Below are 23,772 nucleotides of genomic sequence, written 5' to 3'. Positions count from 1 at the left end.
AAACCATCTGAGGCAGCCTCGGGTCATCATTTCCCCCCGTGCACATACACTTAGACTAGCAGCAATCATCAGACTGTCAACCAACAATGAGGATGTTTTTACCGGTGTGTAGCTGTGGACGTTGCTGCCACTGCTGACGGCGGTGTTCAGGTTGTTGAGGTTGACGGACGCCAAACTCTGCTCTGACAGACTGTTGCTCAGGCTGCCGCCCAGACTCCCTGGACTCTCACTGCCTTCTGCTTCAGGGCTGTACAGCGTTACCTGCATCACACACACACAAAGCACACACATTGACTAAAAATGACGATGAAGGTAGAATATTCATGGCTTTACATTTTACACCGAGTCATAGCTAGTTTGAATTATTTAGTTTAAATCCATGCAGCTTTTACTAATGAGACAATCCAGGAGGAAATGAGAACATGAACGTCACCGACGCCCTTTCCCTTAAACTCGGTGATTTGGATGAAGTGTCCTGACCTGAAGCTCGTTGAGACACAAATGACCTTATTACCGCCACTGATGACACAAGTTTCACTTCAGAGGAAGTGTGCATGTGCATACTGTCTGGTGGCTACAGAAGAAAAAAAGCCTTTAAAAGCAGCGCCTCAGGTCTGTGTTAAATCACATTTCTCTTGTTTTGTTTGACTGTCAGAACTTGTGCAGCAGAGCGCCGCCACTTCCTCCAGGCTACATTTAACTGTATAGACATATTTGAAAAATACAGCCTGGAGTGAGAGACGTCAGGGAAATCTCACCGGGCCAGTTTTCAAGCCTGTAGAACATCGTGTCTTTTTTAATGTTAATTCTTAACATTTCATTTAGTGATTGATCTTTGGTGAGGGAAAATGGCAGCGCTCTCCCTGCTGTGCCACTCTACTAACAAGAACACTGTGGGCTGTAAGAGAATATTTAATTCATAATGGCATCTATGTTTAAGAAAAGAGAAGGAAGACGTTACTGGAGTAAGGGTACGTGTAAAAACCAGCAAACTGTTTGGTTATTACCAAGGCTCGAACCAGTGACCTTCTGACTGTAAGGCAAGAGCATTAACCATTCTTCGGTATGTGGTTGATATTTCTATATATTTTTCATATTTTTAAACTTCAATAGTCCTACATTGACTTCAACCCTTTGTAAACATCTAAGCGCGGTGATAAATCTGAAACATGAATCAAGAGCAGAGCTGAAAACGTGCAGACCTTCTAATGACATCCAGACCAAACACTCTGAGTTATGAGAGCTCCTGTGGGACAAACTTTCTCTTTGGTCTGGGTCAGACGTGGAGGTCATGTACCACACATCATCTTAGTCTCTGTGTGTGTGTGTGTGTGTGTGTCATCTGTGGGACGTCAGAGGTCCCGGCAGCTGCTTGATCTCATGCAGGGAGTGACACTCACGATGACCTTTCGGAGGTTTCTGAACGCCTGTGTCTGTGTTGGGTTCATCGCATCAATGTTTGTAAGAGAGTTGGTGTAAAACACAGCTTTCTATGGTAACAGTTGGTTTGAGGTGTTCATTGTATTCATGGGACAGACGAACGAACTGGACGATCACCTCGATGGCAACAGTCAACTCCTACAAAGCCTTACAGAAGGCTCCTATATTTAACTTTAGTTATTTATCAACAATCAACAATTGTAAATATTACCGTCATTTACCTGACAATATTGATAATAATAATAATAGTAATAACATTTGGTGCAGTACCTTGTTGGTGACAGCATTGATGGCCAGAGTGGGAGACGCTCCTCCAGACATGATGCAGTCCATTCTCAGGGACTCTGACTCCAGGTTGTACGGAGTAGACGCCTAGAACAGACAGGTACACAGTTAAAAAAAAAAAAAAAAAAAAAACGTATTGTGAAGGGGGAAAAAAAATAACACCAGAAAATAACTGGTATTCAGTTTTGAAACATTTCTTTTTTGTTAGCCTACATTTAAATTCTGCAGTATAACTTTTCCTTTTCAGTTTATTTTTATTTGTATTCTTTGAGGAAGCCTTTATGGATTAGTCGTGTAACTTTTCAGTGCGAAGCAGCAGTGTTCAGTTGCCACGAGTGTAGATGCTGCCCTCTTGTGGCCAGAGATGAAATGGGATATGTTTTGCTATATAAGTCTCAGGGCCTGCCAAATAAAAACAAATAATTGTATCTTAATGTAATCTGAAAAATACAGTAATTAAAATACAACAATTAATTATATATGTATTTTGTTTTTCAAAATGGTTAAGAGGCAGATAAAAGAATTTGTTTAAAAAAAACCAAAACATTTTTTTCTTCCCAGCCATCACCAACCATAGTTATTGTGATGACTCTTCCATCCATTCACTGGAATAATGGTGGCTGAATTCAATTTCTCTGTTTCATATTATCTCCCTGTCACAGTGTCAGACATCCAGACACACTTGGACAGAACAGTGCCACAGTGGACACAGTAACACCTTCCGAACCTGACTTTTTTTATTACACCTTGAGGTCGACGGCTTATATTCTGTGTCAACCAAGCGTGAAATTTCATTATATTTTTTTCCACGCAGCAAAGTCGACATAAATCTATAGGATGTTTCTACTGAGTAAAGTCCTGGAATTATTTAGGGAACAATAATAGGACACATCAATCATTTAATAATAACTTCCTTCATTATCCTGAAAATTATTTGGAAGGATGTTTACGCCAAAAAAGTTTTCGCCCTCTTCACAGACACAGGTATTAACCTGAGCTCATTGGAATGCACCGCTGAGGAGTCGCTGTGATGTCACGGAAAAGCGCGTCCTCATTAACATGCAAATGTATGCAGATGGAGGCTGTGATGTGTAATCAGACCATCGACACTGTACCAGGTTCATGCAGTGCAAAAAAAAAAATAAAAACAATTTTAAAATAAATAAATAGACGTACTGAGATAGTAGGAGTCATTTTACAGACATGGATACACGCTGTGTACCCACTGTACTGTAGTATCAAACATTTTGTTCTATATTTATACTTTTATGAATAATAATCTGACCAATGATCAAATTTGATCAGTTTGACCTCCGTATTTGGTTTTGTGAAATAATTACCTGCCGTCCGCACTTTCGCAGCTGCTAATAAAGTATGTTTGTGGACGAGACGGTGACTTCAAAAACATGGATTTATTTGGTCCTGAACCGCAGCTTGAGAACTGTCTTTAATAGACCGCTGGTTATAAATCTATTATGCATTCTTTTCCACAGTTCCTAGTTCCTAGTTAATCAGGATCAGTGCACTTCTATCCCAGGCAATGGGATTAAAACTGAAGACAATAATGACAATCACCAAGAAGTGGCCCTTAATCACCGGATGTGGGATTTAATGGACACACGGAGTTTTATTGAATTTTATTTCTGCAGCAGTAAAATCAGAATGGGGCATAAATAGGATTTAACGGGAGCCGTTAAGTGGCTCCTATTAATTAATATGCAAACGTATTTCAAATGCATCCTCCATCGACGGAATATGCTGGAGAGCAGTAAAAAAAAAAAAAAACAGGAAGGCAATGAAATATGACATATGTTGGGAGATTTTTTTTGTTGTTGTTGTTCCTGCACACTGCAAGTTCATGATTCCACTCTGAGCCTCGGGCTGCGGCCCAGTGAAACAGCGGAGCCGTGCTTCATTTCAATAGCCGGACACTTAAACAGCCTTGAACGTGGACACATCGCTTTCTCTTGATAAGATAAATCAAGCCGTCCTCATGCATTATTCACATATCTAGAATGAATGCACACATAGTGTTGCTGAAGTAGAGGATAGAAGTGGAGAGGAGGATAAGAGGGAACTATTCAAAGATTGATGAGAGGCTAAATTGACGCTCAGGATAGGGGAAAAAAAAAATAGGGAAAATGAGGACAATATTTCTTTCTCCCCTCCCGTCTGACTCCTTCAGGGTTAAAGACAGCCTCCCAAACTGCTTACAGTTAAGAGGATTGGTTGGCAGCAATGCAATCTTTAATTTATGATAAACTCCTAACGGGCGAAACGGGTTGTCTGTTCCCCGGTGGAGGCACTTAAAAAGAAGGCGATGGAGAGGTGAAGAGAGGAGCGAGAGAAGGCTTTTGTGAGACGGAGGAAGAAAAGGGAGAATCAGCGGTGGGATAATTGAGTGGTGACAGACGGACAAACAAGACAAGGAGAGATGAATACAAGAAATGAAAGGGAGTGATTATGGCAGCGGCGGAGGAGAAACAGGTATTAGGAATAAGTGTACTCTGCCTGTCGACACATTTACACAATGCACTTATGCAGAGAATGTTGGAGCCTCACTGTCGACCTCTAATATTTCCATTTGCACGCATGCTGTCATCAGGAGACTTCGAACTTTGACTGTGCATCTTAAGTGCAACAAAACCCAGATGAAAACAGCACGGCGTCTAACCAACAACGCTGATCATCTCAAACCCTCCCTGTTTCTCCTTAGTTCCTCTGTGACAGCCCACGGTGTGTCTGCCAGCAGTGCAAGTGAGGCATAAAAAAAGGGGTCGAAGGGCTCATCCACGTAAGAAGAGATGACAAGCCTCTGAATTAATTAATGTTTGTAATAAAAAAAAAAAGTCGTCGGTGAAGAAAATATGTCTAATGGCAGCCGCGGGGCCTTCACTGGTAATTAAATGGAACACAAGCCTTAGAATACGCTCCCTCCTCCACCACCTCCTCATCAACCTCCTCCCCCTCATCTTACTTTTTCTCTTCCCCCCCGTTGCAGCTCGACTCTGTCCTCTCTACCTTGATGTCTTCTTTTTTTTTTTTTTACCCCCATGCATCCAATATCTTACACCCCCCTCCCTTACTCGCTTCTTCCTCCCGGTTTTGCTTCAATTTTTCCTCCAATGAGCAACTGTGATTGTGCACTTTGCCACTCCATGCTTCCCTGCTTCCCTGCCTGCCTGCCTGCGTTCCCAGGAGAGGAGAAGGCTACAGCGGCGGCGGTACAGGCAGAGGCAGAGGAAAGAGCCGCAGACAAACACACACAAACAGCAAGATAATGATCAGGATGCACAAGCAGACAGCGACAGGAACACAGTATGAAAAAAAAACAGAAGGAAGATGAAGACAGAGTGTGTGCTAGCACCGTGATGAAAATCTCCTGATTTTCCTGATAATCAGCCCACTGCACCAGATGATTTTTTACTAATTGGTTTCTTAACCTTGACTGAAGGAAGTGTTGTCATTCTGCCCCGAAGACTGAGGAAAAACCGGTGTTAGATAACGGTGTTTCTTTGACCTTTCCGAGACCTTTGCTGAAGAATTTGCATCGCATTCTTTTCAGCGTTGGCATCTTCAATCTTCTTTTGTCGACAGACAGACAGACAGAGAATTACCAAGGAAATTATGATAATACGTCCTACCAACCTTCTCATACCCAGTCCTGTCTTTGCTTGGCTGCCTGTTTCTTCGACCATTTCTACAACGTCAGAATTTGTTCTTTTAATTGTTTACTGGATTCTGGAGAATCAGCCTCATTTCTACTGCTCCTAACTGCTAATTGGTTGTTGGCTGTGCTGCGTGGGTTTTTTTTTTAATCGGTCTCCAGTCACAACAAAGGGCTTCACAATGAGTCACATTATTTTTTAAAAAAGCGATTTGCAATTTTTCTTAAATGCTTATTTTTTTAAATATTTTAATAGATTAAATAAAATAGACGTTCTGTCATTAATTGTCATTAAATGTAAATTCAACGTTGCAATGATCAGAAATAACTGGTTTTATTAACTCCACCTTGTGGAAGAGATTGAAATGAACATCAGTTCAGGATAGAAGTCAGTTCCTTTTTTCCGTGTGGCAGTTTGTTTCTACTCTGGTCAATGTGAGCGCTGCAGCAGTCTTAGCCCCGCCCCCAAAATACTCTAATTGGTTACAATGCACAAAGGCACCAGTGCCAAGCCAGTACGGATCAACATAAGTAAAAAAAAAAAAAAAAACTTTGCTGGGTCTACTCACTCTTTCTCCAGACCGCGGCCTCTTCTTCGGCCTGCTGGGCGTGGCATCTTCTTTAGGATTGGTGTCTATGGCCCAGTAGGAACCCTGTGGAGTGACCCAACACATGTACACTGTGAAGTATTCTTCTTAGCAAAAGACCTGTGTGTACTTGTGTAGTAAGTTTTGATAGACTTAGTAAGAGACTTTTATTTTATATTTTTTAAAACCTGCTATAATTAGTTAATTAATGAGAATTTCTAAACATGTCAGTAAAGCTAAAGGTTCAGTTCAAGGTTCAGAGGCAGCAGATCCAAATGCTAAATAGCCCTACTGTCAAATAGTACCATATTAGTACCGTGTCTTTAATTACCCATTAATTTATGTTTTCATCCATCACTGTCAGGGTTGCATTGAAAAACAGTTACATCTATCTTTCAAACATGGCCACGCGTTTCAAATGTGAAAAAAAAAAACAACAACAAAAATCAATCCATCCTCCCATTGTGGTTGGTATTCGGCCTTGTGTCTTGTCTGCCGGGGAAGGAGGACGTTTCCCTCCTCCTCATAGAACAATGTCATTGAAGAGAAAAAGTGCAGTTGATGGATCTCCCTTGTTTCCAACAGAACCGACGGATCCGTTGTTAGTCCTGCTCTGTAGCAAATCAGTTTGCTGTGGGTTTAGACGTACCGTGATGCGGGCGGCTGCTTCTCTTACCAAGAAAATCCACTGAAATCCTTTTGTAGCACAGTGTTAAAATGCAGCTGCCTCCAAAATGAAAACACACAGGGCAGCAGAGGAGGAAATCAATTGCTTTTAGGTCCTTGATTTCCTCCTGGTCTGATTTTTTTCCCCTCTCCCTCTCTCTTCTTTTCATTTTTCCCCTCCGAAGCCTCAGACTGAATTCAGGAGTTTCATTTAGGCCACACCGCCCCCTCCCCCCCGCCCTTATTCCCCCCATCTCTCAGTCCCACATCACTGAGCAGTACACAGCCAATTAACGTGAGCACATGCATGATTTAGCTCTGCTTCTCTCTGCTCCTCTCTGAGGCATCAAATAGAGTATGAACATCAACTATCATCTCACACACACAAACACGCGCAACCCAGATATTGAGCGCTTCGATCCGCGGCCTGACTTAAGGTGCTGGTCAGGTCCAAGTCGGTCTAATCAGGGTGTAGCCCACACTCTTCTTTTTTGTCTTTTCAGACCACGGGCCTCGACTCAGAGCCAAAGATTTACTATTGAATTATTTAAACTTTCTGACCCTAATCCATTTTTCAAAAGCTTCAAAGTCTCCAGAGCAGGGAGGCCCTTCCCCGTCCAGAACAGAAGGAGCAGATGATGAGCCAAAATACAGACGTTGATGCTTTTATTAAAGAAATCATGTAAGGAGAGGCTTTTTTTTCTGACCAGCTCTAATTATACACCCTTCCCTGTGGGAGCATTTGAGTTGATTCTGCACAAACAAGGACCTGACAAATGGTTGTTACCAGACTCTGAGTGGTGGAAATGCTACAGTTACTGTGACTCCTCCAACCACAGAAGTTGATGTTGTGACTGATGTCTAAAACTTCTCTCTCTCTCTCTGTGTGTGTGTGTGTGTGTGTGTGGCAGTACAGCAGTGAAAGTCTTTTTTTTTTTTTTTACAGAACATATTATTCTTTACTGCCTACTGACCAAATCAAAGTGTCAGAAAAGACAAGAAGCGGCGTAACGCATCGAGCAGAGCAGGTTCTACAGTCAAGTGCAGGCCCTCGTGCATGTGCGTGCATTAATGCACAAATATCTTCACACATTTGGCACCGGAGCAAAACGTCTAAGAGGGGCCGCGTCAAATACCTCCAACCATTTATGTCGAGCTTAAACACATTGTTGGGGATATATTTACCTTCCCAGGGTCATCCTTGGAGCGAGGCACTTTGAGAAAGCACTTGTTCAAGGACAGGTTGTGTCGTATAGAATTCTGCAGAGAGAGAGAGGGGGGGAGAGAGAGAGAAGGATGGGCGAGGAGTGAAAGGATGGAGAAGAAAAGACAGGAGAGAAAAGAGGAACCAGGTCAAAAACCTTAAGAGTACATCCATTAAATTCACATTCACAAATTGGTTGATTACGTTAAGGCTCACTTTACTTGAGCGATTCCGGCCGCAGACTGGAGTGTTAAGTGGAAAACACACTTTGTTTCGCCTTTTTACAAAAGACAAAATGTTCAAGTCAAGTAGATAAAGAAGGAGAAACATTTTATAGAAGCTAAATCTATTTACAATGTTTATGAATGTGTGAATAAAGACACACAGATATAAATAAATATAGTACGGCAATGTTCTCTCCATGTCACTATATAACACATAAAAAACAAAAATTGAAATTTTCAAAAAAAAAAAAAAAAAAATACTATGCAAAATAAACAAAACATGCTAAAACATGTACTCGTCCAGTGACCCACTGCCCAACCAACTGCGCTCAGGTCAGTCAGCGTGGTGTGTTTTCCTACTGTTCAGTTCAGTGTGTAACTGCCCTCATGGGTAGATTATTAAAGTAGATCAGCAACGTCAGCGGTTCGGAGGTATTTTAACACCAGGGACAAAGACCGGAGCAAGACTTCCTGTAAGATTTGTTACGAGACGAACAGCTGAAGACACGCCTCAGCACTGGATACACTAATGTTGACAACGACACAGTGGAAACATGAGATTTTTCCTTTATAATGTCCGTTTTTGTTGAGAGTAATTCGTCAACATTGTGCGTCTTCATTTGTTTATCAAAAAATGCAAATACAGTTTCAGTGAACCTTTATTGACTGGACAGCAGGAGGCGGTGTCATCAATTGAAATGCACAAGTTGTGAAAAGCTCTGCTCACTTTCTGTTCAGTCGGCTGAATTCACCGGCTCCTGTTTGGAAAAGTAAAGCTTCAGATACAGAGAAATAAAAATAGAAATCCCAGAAGTCTTTTTTTAAAAGACAATAACAATGTGTTTTATCCATAAAGAATCAGTGAACACGTCATGACTCCGTCCTTTGACGTCCTATAGTTCTGCTGCAGATGCTGGTGATGTTTGTTTGGTTGGTTTGTTGGTGCTCTGTGCAGCCTCTGCTGCAGCCTTTCCAACATCTCTAACTACTGCAGCTCTGGACCAGTGTGCCCACCATCGCTGAAGGTTCCTGAAATTCTTTACCTTTTGGTTTTAGCAAAGATAAAATGAGTAAATCTCTGTTCTCAATTAGAACTGAAGAAATGTGGTTTGTGTTGAGAGAGCGCCGGCGGTGGATCGTCCCTGCCTCTCCGACTGTGAGTCGACTTTTCAAATTAATGCAAAAATACATATAATAATTGAATAGGAAGTAAACTTGAAACTTGGGTGGTACATCGGGATTTATTAATGCTCCAGTATTTCTGAAAAAACTCCATAACAAATTCAGTTCTGGCCATAATGAGGGCAAGCTGACATTTCCACGACTTATATCACCTCCTGTAGTTGCAGTTTGTGAGCGAGAGAAAGAGAGAGAAAGAGAGAAAGAGAGAAAGAGAGAGAGAGAGAGAGGGAGGGAGAGAGAGAGAGAGAGAAACAGAGATAGAGAGAGCATCACGTTGGCTAACCTGACATGAACCTGTTATCCTTCAGGCTCCCGGTCTCTGCTCATCTGCTGCTGTTAATTAATACCACTGGGGAGGACGAGGAGGAGGAAGAAGAAGAGGAGGACGAGGAGGCGGAGGAAAAAAAAAAAGACAGAGGGCTGGTTGAAAATTCTCCAGCCCTTCCCCTGTTTCTCCTACAACAAGCACCTCCTGTCCCTCTCTCTGTCTCCGCGTCTCCGTGTCTCTCACAAACCCCAACAGCCTGCTGCACCTCTGTCTCACCCTGCTCCTCCTGAAGAGGAGCAGTGGCAGTCGGCTGCTGCTGCTCCACTTACCGGGTCACTGGCTGTTTGGGGCCGTCTATCAAAGTAACGTATGACAGCGCTGTGATGAAAAAGCCAAGGAGGACTGCCACAAGCTTGGCACACTAAGGCAACCATCTGTTCCAAAAAACTTTCCTGTGGGAGGTGACGGAGGATCATTAACACCGAGTCTGTCTGACTCAGAAGCTCACTTGACAGTTTGTTTATTTACATGCTATTGTTTTATTAAACAAGCCGCTCGCTATTTATGATATTGGCAAGACCTCACAATATTTCTGCCTCTGCGCAGAGTCTCAAACGGTCAACTTTCAGTCGAGCTTCTTCTTCACGATGCCCTTGAATGTTACAAGTACAGAAGTTTACAATGTATTTCTTCCACGGTTGTTTTTTGCCGCAGTGGACGACTTCAACAGTGTCCCTCTAGTGTATAGATGCGGAATAAAGTATTATTTCTAGTATTATTTTTTTGTACCGGGGGACCTGGAGTAAGTCTCTTTAATTTGATAAACTACGGCCTTAAACTTTCTGCAAATACATACAGTAGCTGCTTATTCGGCAGAACCTCCAAAAATAGTACAAAATTACATAACGTGTAATAAGTGGCTCACAGGCCTAACACAGATGTATATAATGCTGAGCTCGTTTATTCTTGTCTTAGTTGGCCCACGTGTTTGTTGTTTATGCGTACGTTGTTTTCTGCTGTTGTACTTTGCGATCTGGTCGTGGTAAACATTGATATTACTCATGCACAAGTAAATACAGTAAAAGTCCACAGGAAACTGGCTTTGAGGATGTGTATAATTATAAGTGGGCTTTGATATCAATTTAACATCCTGATGGATACGGCAGCCCCAGTGTCTGGAATATTTTAGTTTTAATGAAAGGGTTGGAAAAAGTGAAATATGAATTGTTTAGATACGCAACGCACTTGAAGCTCTATTTATCTCAACTCATAAAATTAAAAAAAATACACATGACAAATTTATAAATTGATGTCCAAAAACACCAAAGAAGTTGCATTTGAGTCAAAGTCTTTTGACACAGTCATTAAATAACATTGTGGTTCAGAAGGATCACCTTCACAGGTTGGTGTGATTGATTTGTTTTGTGAAATCCATCAGATCAAAGTGTCGAACACATTTTAATGCATTGGCAGAATTAGGAGCTGAATATATCCGTTAAATAGACTAGTCCATTATAACAGTTTATATTATAGCAAATACATTTCCTGAAGTTAACTCCAGAGGGATTAATAAAGTGCTATCCATCCATCCATTTCATAAATCAGCTCTAACTAGTGAACTAACAGGCTCACTAAGAGAGAAAACAGAATAGTTTATTTTTGAGATTAGTTTAAAAACCAGGAAGAAGTAATGAATAATACTTTTACCCACTAGAACACTGCAAGGACACACGTGTCCTAGGTTCCATACACAAGTGCGTGTTTGTGTGTGTGTGTGTGAGGGAGGGAGAGAGAGAGAGAGAGAGGGAGAGACACAGATGGAGTCTTTGTGTGTGAATAGCTTCTACCTGAGCAGCAGGCCATCATTTACCCAGACAGCACATATTGTTCAGACAGACACAAAGGTGCACATGCTCTCCTCTCCTTCATGTTATGGAAACAGTAATCTCCTCTTACTGAATGAGAATGGTCATCATCAATAAATGTACTGATTAGCCGTGTTGTGAAGTAGGATAATGAGATTCACTGCTCTGTCCTCCTTCCACCCACTCCTCTCCCTGTCTGATTAATGAGCTTATCGGGCAGAGTGGGGGCCATGCCACTCCTGCCCAGCAGCTAATAGATCACACAGTCTCACGCGCACACACACAACACACACAAGGTAGGTGTGTGTGTGTGTGATTTTGTGAATGTAGTACAAACGCTTAAAAAAACATGGTGCAAAAATAAAAACTAGGACTGAAACTCTGACATTTTCATTTCAATTAATTTATTACACAAGAAATAATGTGTTCAATATATGACGCAAATATAACGCCAATTTTAGATTCCTAATTGCAAGATGCATTCATAGACGTCAGTGATGGAAGACGAGACCGCGTTTCTAACTTCCGGCTGGCAGCTGGGACAAGAACACATCAGTGTTCAAATTAGGAGTTTTCTTTTCACTGCAGCACTTCAGGACAACAGTATCACCTCAATACATCGTTAGCTACCACTGTCCCATGACAGGCTAACGGTGCAGCCAGCCCACATGGATAGGATGACAGGATTTAGAGTGAAATTAGTCTTAACACGTTTAATAAAATAATGAGTTTGTGCTAATCTGTACCTGTAGTAGACGGTTAAAAAAGTACTTATGAGTTTGGATGAAAAATTGACATTTATGTAGTTTAAATTCACTTTTGTTTCTATTTATTGATTCATTCGTCGACCAACATTAATTGGAAAAACTTAATGGGACAAACATGGCCATTTATCAAAAATGTGATTCACTGGGATAAACTAATTTCAAAGTTTTAATTAATCCAAGTTGTTTTCAATTTTATTTTTTCAAACGCATTCTACCACCATTAAAAACGTCAACAACATTCTTCTTCTTTTTTCTTCTTCTTCTTCAGACTACTGTAAATTCTCCTGCTAATAAAAGATGAAATGCAGCACAAAGGCACTTTTTAAAAGGCAGTTCAAAACAAACCTGGCACTGAAAAGAAAACCTAACTAACATAAGTGGTTTAGAAGATTTGTGTCAAATATTTGAGTCAAATAAAAAGAGGAGCGGAGAGAAGGCATTTCCCTTAGAACGGAGCAAAGGCCAGGTAAAAGAGAGAGAAAGTCTTTTCGGGTGACTGCATTTCCAGATGTAACAGTCTTACTCGAAATAATTCAGATCTGTAGTACTCCAGCAATTTCTTCGAGATGAATCACCCGATGAAAAACTGTCAGGAAATACTTGGGTATAAGCTGATACGCACGGGAAAGAAAAAAAGGAGAAAAGTCAGAAAGACATCTGTGACTCTGAAGTATCTTCATCTGTTATATAAAATAGACTTAATGTAAGAAACTATGTGTGTTTTCCTACGCTGCAGCTGCTGTGATCTGCTCAGCAACACAACGGCAGTTGCAGCCTCTTCTGCCTCACATTTACACCCCTTCACCCCTGGCCCCAGTGGTTCAGGGGGAATTATCTCTTCTGCCTGTGAGGCTCGGGCTTCATTAACAGCAGCTTAACTTAATTGTCAAGTACGATATAAAGCAATCAAGGAAAATTAGTCAGTCAGGAAGTCTAATGTGTTTATGATAGGAATTAAACATGTTCCTTACCATAACAGCCGCTTTAAAATGATGACTTTTAGAATTTTATCTCACAGTTGTATAGTCGTAATGCGAACACTAGGGTTGTGAGCTGGAAAATACGTTCAGGAATATGTAAGAACCCATGCGTGAGGTCAGAAAGAAATCTCAGTGGTTGTGTAAATCCAGCTGCAGCCCCTGCTCAGCTGTGCATTCGCAGGAAGTCACATAGCTAAGGGTTTGTCAAACTGGAACATAGTCCGCATGTAAAAATAGACGTCTTCTGGTTCTCATTTCTAAAGCCACCTGGAAATGCAGTTCAGGATGCACTACAGTTGGACTAGACGTCCATTTAAAATTTCACTGTAACAAAAATCACACTTTGGAAGTTGGACGTTAATAACTGCCAATCAAATCATCGATCCAATGAACGACCTTGGGGGAAACAACACAGTTGGATGACCTTGTCCACCTTCATTTTTGAAAATAAGGTGAGAAAAACTGCTGCCTTAAAAAAACCTTACAAATGAACCGCTTTCAAATAAACTCACTCCAGACACTGGATATAAAATGGAAGTCGTTTTGGTCGGCAGGAGTCTCCCTGCCCATGAACCACTTTCAGCCCGTGGGCCGGGAGTTTGAGATCCAGATGAAGATAATATTCAAACACAACTCCCTTGTTTTTGACTTAGAATAAAATTACTTTTATACAATTCTTATCTTACATGATCCCACAGGATCGACCATTGTCCAACTGCATTATTTTGTTTAGCAAGTTCTGTGAACAGAGCATCGCTGCTACATGTAGCAAAAACAAGATGAAGTACAGAGAGAGAGAGAAAATAGGTGAGCTATTTGATTAATAGCATTTAAAAAAAATATTTCTAAAGGAAACAAAGGGTTAGCATCAGTTAACAATAGACTCAAAGTTTTAAATAAGGTCAACCATTGTAAGGATCATGGTGGGCTGTGGGCAGACAGACCTACTTAGATGTTGTTGTCCAAAAACACTTTAATGTTTGAATGGCTGACCTGGATTAAACTGCTGGAAGTACACATCAACTCAACACCCAAACATTACCACTACTCTCCGATGGCTAATGGTCGTCTACTTTTATCAAATAGCACCACTGTTTATAACTGGCTGATGGAGAACTTTCCTGATTCACCAAGGTAAACAAGGTAAAAGTAGTAGACACCGACCCTGAGCTTCAACGTCGTGTGTCATAGAACAATCCCTGTTCTTACACATATACATATATACACTCCTGCATCAGGCAGCCAGGTCAGAAGACCATTTAGAGCAAGTGTCCTTGTTTACCATCCTGTTTGTTTTTGCTGAAGAAGTGTGCAAAGTTGTTTTGCCTCATGAAGCATGTGCAATTAAAAAGTACAGTCTGCTTGGCCAAGAACGCTTGCATAAGGTCCATGACCCGGGACGACCTCTGTGGACGTTCTGATCTTCTGAGAGTATGCACTTGGGCCGAACTTATTGAGCACCGCGGAGTCTGACGCTGCCACACAAACACATCCACCCACCCACCCACCCACCCACGCGGCAGAAATCTGGAGACTCCAGCATGTCTTTGGGGATGAATGGTGTCAGGGAGGTAAGTCCTTGTGTGCAGATAAACAGTACAAATTCTACAGACAGAAACTTTGGGCTGAACCCACACAGTGCATCAAGAGGTTAAAATGTGCCGCGGAGTCGGACGCTGCCACACAAACACATCCACCCACCCACCCACCCACCCACGCGGCAGAAATCTGGAGACTCCAGCATGTCTTTGGGGATGAATGGTGTCAGGGAGGTAAGTCCTTGTGTGCAGATAAACAGTACAAATTCTACAGACAGAAACTTTGGGCTGAACCCACACAGTGCATCAAGAGGTTAAAATGTGGCAAAGTTTGAAGGTAAGGTAGAGGAGAGGAGGCTGCCGAGGAGCACAAAGACACAAAGCCCCGCAGTCAGCTGGAAGAGTTTGGAGGTACGTGCGCGTACGGACAGGTGTCTCAGATGTGAAAGTCCCCTGGGCCGCAGGCATCATCGAGACGCCTCATTATATCCTTACGGTGAAGGAGTGACAGCCGCTCAGTGAGAACGCGGGGTTGAATACAAGTCACTACTTCAATCTCCATCTAATACATATTCATTGCATTTGATGGACCCTTCCCCCGCCCTCTTTCCTCCCTTACTGAAATACTTCACACAAGTCAACTATAAGACGAATGGTGTGTGTGTGAGAGAGAGAGAGCGAGAGAGGCAGGGAGAGAGAGAGAGAGAGACCCCCAGAGAAGGCAGGATGTAGTCTATACTGGTGTAAATGTCTCTATCTGTTTTTCCTGTCTGTGCATATGCATCAGTGTACGTTAACTGTGTGTTAACACAGTCTGCACGTACAGACTGTAACAGGATGTGCTCACACGTGGATGTACAGAGATCATTTCTGCCATGAAACGACTCAAACAAACGAGTTCCAGAGATGACTCGACAGAAACGACCTACTTTTTAGCATCTGTCCTTATTAGCATCAAATCATGTTACTGTAGTTGAGAACTCACAACTCACAGTATGTGAGCAGATTGTACTAAAAAAATATTATTTAATGTAGTGTATTTTTAAATAATAATAAGGCAGAAACAAGCGTGTGTGTTTGCATACATTTATTTACGTTAAGGAGAATTAGGGCGAGGATGATTAGCCTCTAGAGAAGTGGCCAATCTAGGTACTGCCATCTTGGACGAAAACTTTAAAATTTAATTAACTGCCTTTAGTGAGTTACCTTATGGTAAAATATCTTTAATTCTCGCTGTTCATTTATTTATTTGAATCCCCGAGGCAATAAAACCAACATCATTCACATCATTCACAGCTCTAGATACAAAATGACAAATGGACTAATGCAAAAATAATTGTTGCATTTAATTAACTAAGAACCCCTGGGCAAAACTTTTGCAGAATTTTAGGAGGAGATGGCACTAGAACATCTTTCTTGAATGAGAGCTGTTCAATATCTCAATATATTCCCTGAGTGATAGGGAGGATATTGAGTATTTTAGTGAAAGTCTGCTTCACTGCAAGTTTTGACAGTTTCTTTTTCTAGTCATTCTTTCTGGATGGAATGAAAAAAAATTGTTCTGGGCCACAGAGAGGTTTGTTTTTTTCGATATATTTCAGGGTGAAACGTGTTCCTTAAAATTACTTACTAAAATCCAGTAGATGGATGAAAGTTGTTTTTTGTTTTTTTTTTTTTTATATTGATTTGTGTTTGACCAATTATTAGTACAAGGTTTATAGGTCTGGTTTATTAGTCATGTCCTGTAAATCCACAGTGTTACTGACACTAAAAACCTGCACTCGCCTTCATCTATTTCCAGCCTGTCTGTATAAGGAAAAATGGTCTTAAAAAATGAAATTATAAAACAAGCCAATTTAATTGTTACCTTTAGTTCTGTATTGTTTGGCATTAACATTAACATCAAGATTATAAATATAAAGGAGAAAAGGTGAATGATGAGTGAGTTCTGAGACCTACTCGTGGAAAGCCATTGAATTGCCGTTCAGTTTGTCTCTCGTACGTGTCAACATCCAAAAGACGACACAGACACGGAGAGCGATGAGAGACGTCCACAGTGTGAGGAAACAACTTGTGTTTTCAGATTAAAGTGGATAAAAAGGAGAAAAGACACCAATACACTGTGCTACGATATAAATAGTCGACTGCCGACATCTGAGGAGTCTCTTGTACTCCTACCAGCTTTATCTACGGCATCAAAGTTTGTTCGGTTTGTCCGTCGTCTTTCTACTGATTTTTGAGGAGTTCTTGACTGATCCTCGTGAACAAAATCTGCTTTGATTCAGACTTTTTCATGTTCAAATCAGCAGAAGATGCAGCTGTATGTTCTCAGCATAACATCAAACTTTTCCGAGCATAAGAAAAAAAAAAAACATCTACAGATTCCTTTCATGTTCCTTTGAAACACACTGATGTTATTTGAGGTCTCACAGAAGACAGGCCGCTGTCTCTTCACAGCATACAAACCTGGGGACGAGCGGATAAGCTCATTCTATGGTATAATTATTGCATTCCAGAGAGCAAGGGAAACAAGCCTTAAGCCTATTATTAGCCATATGGAGAAGGGCTACAGGCCTGACTGGTTAAAGAGAGAAATGCGCTACTGGATGGCTGCCAAATCCTCCAGGAGATAGCAAGAGAAATCCCTCGCTTTTAATTAAGAATTTAATACCAAGACTGCTATTAGTGATTAGTATGTAATTAAAAGCTATAGCAGTGTTTCGCATACAAGTTTAATTAGATTTAATTAGAAAACTTTCAAAAACAGAATATGTCCTAGGAACATTCGACAGCAGTTATAACTGATCTTATATTTCATGTGTGAAAGCACCAGCACAAAAGAATAATGAAGGGAAAGAAAACGTCTCATTTGTATTTTTTTATATTTATATACATATTGTCCCCACATCATTACAAAAAAGATGCTTTTTCAAGAAGACGCTCATCTGTAAGGCTTTGAATAAACTTTCATTATCATTCGAATCTACACAACAGCTACACCCTCAAGGATCTCGGCAATTAGCGCTTAGCGATTAGCACATTTATTATATCCAGCGGACACTCACTAATGAACCCTAAATGTACTCTCTTTTTTTTAAAATATTTGATTAAGCGAATGAAATGATGAACCAGTACCTCCACTGTTCTTCCTTCTTCAGCTGTTTTTTGGGAGATTTTCTTCTAACTCTTTCTTTGAGAGAGGGTATTAAAAGGCAAAAGTTAGCACCACCTACAGGCCAAAACAACGCCATATTTCCCAAGCAAATGGCGGAGAGGAGTTGTATCCAACATGTCAACAATGTTTATGGTAGATACCATTTCTGATGATCCAATTCCCCTGCGGTTTTAGAGATGAGATAAAATTCTAGCAATATCACCCCTAAATATGATCTATATTTCTGAAATGGACCTCCAAGGTGTTGAAAAATTAGTGCTTTTTTTGCATACAGTAGACTAGCATTTGTCGCAAAAACATTATTTTATGTTCCTTCTATTAACTGGTTTGTCTGTAAACCCAGAGGGAAAATATTTTGAAAATAGACAATATTCAATATGAATTCAATCTGAATCCCAAAACACAGCAGAATGAGCCTTTGACCTTCAGGTCAACTCACACACACACACACACACACGTGGAAAGCAGATTGATCAACATCAAATCTAAGTAACACCTCAGTATAGGCAGACAATCTGCACGTGTGTTACTCTGTGACCAACACATACTCATAGGTGAGACTTATTTGTAACAACAAACAGCTGTGGCATTCTCTTAGTCACCAGTATAAAACTCCAGGAAATACCGACTGTCGTCCACACAGTACCAACAGGAACAGGACTGTACCAACAATAACACGTCGTCACGTGACCAGAATCACATACTGTATACGTGCAGGATGTTTCTGTCTGTTGTCGACAGATTTCCTGACGGCTGCACTAAACAGAACAACAGGGAAATTTCACCACAGACGCCTGGGAGCTTCATTTGCCAAATAATAAAAGCCACTGATAACAGCCATCCTCCACATATGCTGCGTATTCTCCATACTGTGCAGCGAGCTGCACCGCTCTCCACAGCAGACAGCTCTCACAAATCGAAACAGGACAGGAAGAGAGTCAGAATTAAAGCTCTGGCATAATTTCACATCAGGTGATTGTCCGTGACGTGGTGTTCAGCCAAAGGCCAAGGGCCTCCTCCATTGTACTGCCCTTAACAACGTCACATTAGGACTTGCTAATTCGCAGGCAATTAGCCCGGCAGCACGGACACCAGCCGGAGGCGACGGAGGTCGCAGGAGATCAGGTTAGTCAGCAAACACCGCATTTAGTCAGGATCCAGGTCTGCAACATTTCCTCAGCAGTAAAATAGAAGGTTTTATTTTCACCACCACATGCACTATTATTCTATTCAGAATAAACCAAATAATATGCGCATAAAATTTATTTAATTGCTGACTATTTGAAAAGAAATTAAAACAGCTTTCACAAAATTGCTCATTTTGTCAAAACAGAAATTCAACCCCAAATATATTCTGTGCACGACAGCATGACACTGACAAATAATGAATTATTACGTTTAAAGAGATAGAGATCGCCCCTCACTCAAGACTTCTGCTTAATGAAAAAACTTGGGAAAATTAATCCAAAAAATGTATTACTCTGCCAACCCAGCTATTAATGATCGTAACGATAATGTAAAAGAGGTTCGAACACTGGAAAAGAAAAGACATGACTTAAAAATTAAATTAAAAAAGATGTACCATAATAAGTTATAACAGAGCCTTTTAATTTGTAAACTCTGTTTGGATAATGGCAACTGAGACAAATAAAAACATCAACTTTCATCACAAAAACTTTAACCATGTATTAACACATAACTAAGTTATTTTAGTTGTTGGTCTGCTCCCCCAGTCATTTGGTGGTGTCCTCGTTCAGTTAATGTCATACAGTATCATTGAAAGTTTGCTTGCTAACCGCCAACAGATCAGCCAAACACAGTGTTCAGTGTAAATGTTACAGTAAGTTACAGTGAAATAAATATGCCATTATCAACAAAGCCTTATGGGTGTTAATGCTATCGGGTTTCAACTGCTTTCTGACCTTTGACCTGGATTCAGCATAAACAGTACAGCATCGTACCGCTGGCCTTTAACACTACACAATTAGTGCAGTAAATTACTCTGTAACAACAATCACTGATGTCACATAGTATATGTTTCTCCTGCCTCCCCCTCTGCTGCCTCCCCCTCTGCTGCCTCCCCCTATTTTTCCCTTTCACTTTTTGTCGACACAAACAGCTGAGAAATTCACCAAGAGATTTCTTCCGGTGGTAAAGTAGTTTTTTGGGTTTTTTTTGTCCCTCTGTTGCTATTATCTTTTCTGGTTTTATAAAAATATTTGTGAAACACAATATACTCCCCTTAGTCTTGTTAATATAAATTCAATATTATATCGACTCATATAAATCCCTCCACTGTTCTTCCTTCTTCAGCTGTTTTTTGGGAGATTTTCTTCTAACTCTTTCAGGTGAATGTGATTTGTCTATTTGGACTACAAATATAATTCGCTTGACTTGAAATAAAAATAAACTTACGGCACTCATTGCAAGTTAACCAGAAAAAGGCCAGTAGATTGAAAAATATAATGCCGTAGCAGAGCTGGATATGTGTTTTGTAAAGAAAATATTACCCTCTAAGTCCTAACAGTAGGTCAGTCTGACATTTTAGATGAGTTGCAACTTAACTATTCCAGTAAACTTACTGGGTATAAATTGTGTAAAAAGTGGATGCTAGAGTGAATAGAACATGTAGGTGTGAAAGGGCTGTGAGGTGGTTGGAGAGGCATCAGGGAGTGAAGCGGTCCATGATGTAGGATGCAGACAGGAAAAGGGAGAGTTTGGAGAAGATAACACTGGAGAGATACCACAGAGCCGGTGCACAGAGTGACGCAGCCTGATGTAACGCAGTTATGCATTCCACTCCACTTCAGAGCTTTTCTTTAGAAATGCTATGCATGCATATTATGGAAGATGAATTTGGACACGTCAACAAACTCTGTAAACAAATAGCTTCTGCCTGCGTGTGCTGTTTAATTTTGTGGCTTTTTGTTACAGATTATAAACCGGCTTCACAGCTCTGGATCCTGCTCATCATCACTTCACAGATAAAAAAAGGAGCTCTTGATATTCAATTCACACTACAGCGGAAAAAGAAAATATCATGAGTGTGGGAATATGCATGATCACAGCCACAACTGGAACTGCTGTTAAAGCGCATTGTACACGTGCATATATGTGCACGTACTTCAGTTCTGCTGTGGATGAAGGGAGTTCATCAGTGCACACGTGTAATTTAGGAGAGTTGTATGTAACGTGATGGCATGTATGTGTGTGTGTCATGTGCGCGTGTGCCTCCTTGCAGGGAGTGTGTATGAATGTGCTGCCCTGGTTTCAACTCTGCCGTTCCTGCACTCTCACATTATCATACAGAGCAGACAGAGTGCGTGTGCTGGGTTGTAAAACTCCCCTCTCCCCTCTGACGGCACTCCCTCTCCCCCACCATCTCCTCTCCTGCTGAGCTCCCCCTGTGCAATCTGTAGAGTGCACACGTACACTGTCTAACCTGAGTGGGAGTCTCTCTGCTGCTGTTCAAGCATGTGTGTGTGTGTGTATGCATGCGTGTGTGCCAGAGGCTCAAAGAGACAGTGCTGCAGAGCACGTATGAAATTATTTCTGAATGTGTTTGACTTGAATTTTTATACATTCTTAAACCAAAGTTTAAAGCCTTCTCTCTCACCTTCTTGTGTCTGGAGAGCACGGCAGATAAATCTCTATTCTTACGTCCAGCACCTGAGAGTCATCACTTCAACTGGAATTAATCACACATGTAACATAGCGTTCATGGATATGAAGAAACCAGGCCACTGCCTCGGAAAAAAACCCAAACAACTGACTGTTGTGGAGCCCCCTGCTGCTTCAAAACGCCACTTCATTTAATTTAAAACGCTTATTTTGTGCCATTCATATTAAAACAAAACACAACTACACAAAACATATATATTGTCAATAAAATGAATTCTCCTTGTTCTGCTCCTTTTGGACGTAGCTCTGCGCTCACCATAGGGGCCAGCCCCCTACTTTGGGAACCACTGACTCAAAGTGTTCTGCAGTTGAATATCTGTTGTTCCAATCATCTGTGTATTATATTGATGAACTGTAGTATCTTGGCCTAATCTCAATATAACAAGGTCCTTTTTATAGAATAACGTACTGTAAGTAATATAAGAGCATAAACACTATGTCAACAAGCATGAAATACCAGTCCAAAGAACTGGTTTGGCTACTAGTACAGCTGTCACTATTGATTTAAGTTACTTTGAAGGTCAACCTTATATTAATTGTTTGATGTTTATGTGATAGTGAGGCAGTCTGACCTGTTACCAACCAAGGTAACACAATGTGAAGAACTAGAACAAATGTGACACCTAGTGCCTTAAAAAGCAGAATATTTTGTTTTTAAAATACACTGCTTCACCAGCTATCAATGCCTCTACTTCAAAAATGATAATTTAAAGGAGTAAACTTTTTAATTGGAGTTGTTTCTGATTGATCGTAGATACACTCAAAACGATTCCTCAATAAAAAAGTGTTATCAACTAAATTAGTCGTACACCCGTCCATCCCTCGTCAACTAAATGTCCCTGCTCTAATTAATTAACCAAGCTTGATTATAAAGATGTGATATCAGTTAAATGTTAAAAACTGTGATAGAAAAAATACAGGAAATCAAAAGAATGTGCTCATCTGGTGTCAATCACAATCACACAAACGAACCCTGACAAGCAGAGGGAGAGAGACAGGAAGACACACATGAATTTCTGAATTCATTCCCAGAACGAACCTGAACTCAGTGGAAGGAACGACAACTTCAGGTTGTGCCTCTTGCATAAACCTCCTGCACTGATATTGAGTGTGAATGTGTGAAAACAAAACCACAGTGCCATCAGTAAAGTGCTTTAATGATGCTGCTACGATGCGGTGACACAGATAAAAATCATTGAATTTAAACATGCTATTTTGAGATGCTGATACACTCTGGCACACAGACAGACAGAACCAGAGAGAAGAGACAACCATGAGCTGCTGTGAGAGAGAAGCCTGAACAGTCTGAAAAAAATAAATAAAAACCCAGCTCGTCTCCCAGAAAACTAATTGATCGTTGCAGGTGAGAAGCTCTGCCAACTCAACCTGGTTTGTAACCTTTGTGTCTCCTCTCCTGGTTTGAATCTCCAATCGGAGAATAGTTTGTTGGAAATTATAGACAGGGAACAAACATAGGTTCCCGCCAAGGAAAAGAGGAAAAAAAAAAGGCCAAAGAGAGTGACTAAGTGAGTGGAGAAAAAAAATGAGGGGGGTGGAATACAAGTGCTTGGGAGATGAAGATGGATATTGAAAGAGTGAGAAATAATGAGAGAAGAAGAAAAATGTTCCAGCTCTCAGAAAGATGAATAGGGTGATAGTTTGCAGACAGCCTTTCAATGTGTCAGTGGAAGTTCTGTATCCATCTCCCTCTTCACTAATAAGGCACAGAATCCCCAAGACACATCCACCAGAATCTATTCGTTTGTCTCCAATAAGACAGCAACCTTTCTGGTCATATTAACCAGGATTTGCATAGCTACATTTACATAAGGATTTAATAATGTTGTCCGGGATGAGACAAAACACACCTGTCAATCATTCCAGGTTCACTAAAAGGTTTCTGTGCTCTTTGAGGAAACACAGGCTCCTAGTTTTACCTCTGGATCTCAAGCAACCGAGTCAAGGTTTGGTGAAAATTTAATCAAGCCGAGCTCTGGTTGCTTCTAATCAAATCTGGTTTTATCATTTGACTTTTTTTTTTTTTTTTTTTACTGTACCCAGAACTAATTAGATCCTCCAAACTTTTCAGTTGTATAATCAGTAAAGAACAATTACTGCACTGCTGTAGTGTACAAATAAAGATGAGCAACAAAAAATTCCTTTAGTATGGAGTTAACTTGCCTACATTGACTTGGAATTAGAGTAAAAACCTAACCACCAGACAAGATTATATACTGATATAT

At 40.8% G+C, this 23,772-nt stretch overlaps 1 protein-coding gene across 2 annotated transcripts in view; it reads right to left on the bottom strand.

Moving 5' to 3' along the window:
• The window catches only part of LOC103384934 (forkhead box protein J3-like), a 51,197-nt gene that overhangs the window by 12,973 nt on the left and 14,452 nt on the right, over positions 1-23,772 (bottom strand). For both annotated transcript variants that reach the window (XM_008318637.3, XM_017036260.2), the window contains 4 exons: positions 7,831-7,905; positions 5,962-6,045; positions 1,711-1,812; positions 103-261 (listed from right to left, as the gene is read on the bottom strand). In XM_008318637.3, coding sequence (XP_008316859.1) covers positions 103-261; positions 1,711-1,812; positions 5,962-6,045; positions 7,831-7,905 — 420 coding nt within the window. The remainder of the gene's footprint in view (positions 1-102; positions 262-1,710; positions 1,813-5,961; positions 6,046-7,830; positions 7,906-23,772) is intronic.

This window comes from Cynoglossus semilaevis, chromosome 10 (assembly GCF_000523025.1).
Source record: "Cynoglossus semilaevis isolate Cse_v1.0 chromosome 10, Cse_v1.0, whole genome shotgun sequence".
Taxonomy (NCBI): Eukaryota; Metazoa; Chordata; class Actinopteri; order Pleuronectiformes; family Cynoglossidae; genus Cynoglossus; species Cynoglossus semilaevis.
This window is presented reverse-complemented; position numbering and strand designations above follow the sequence as displayed.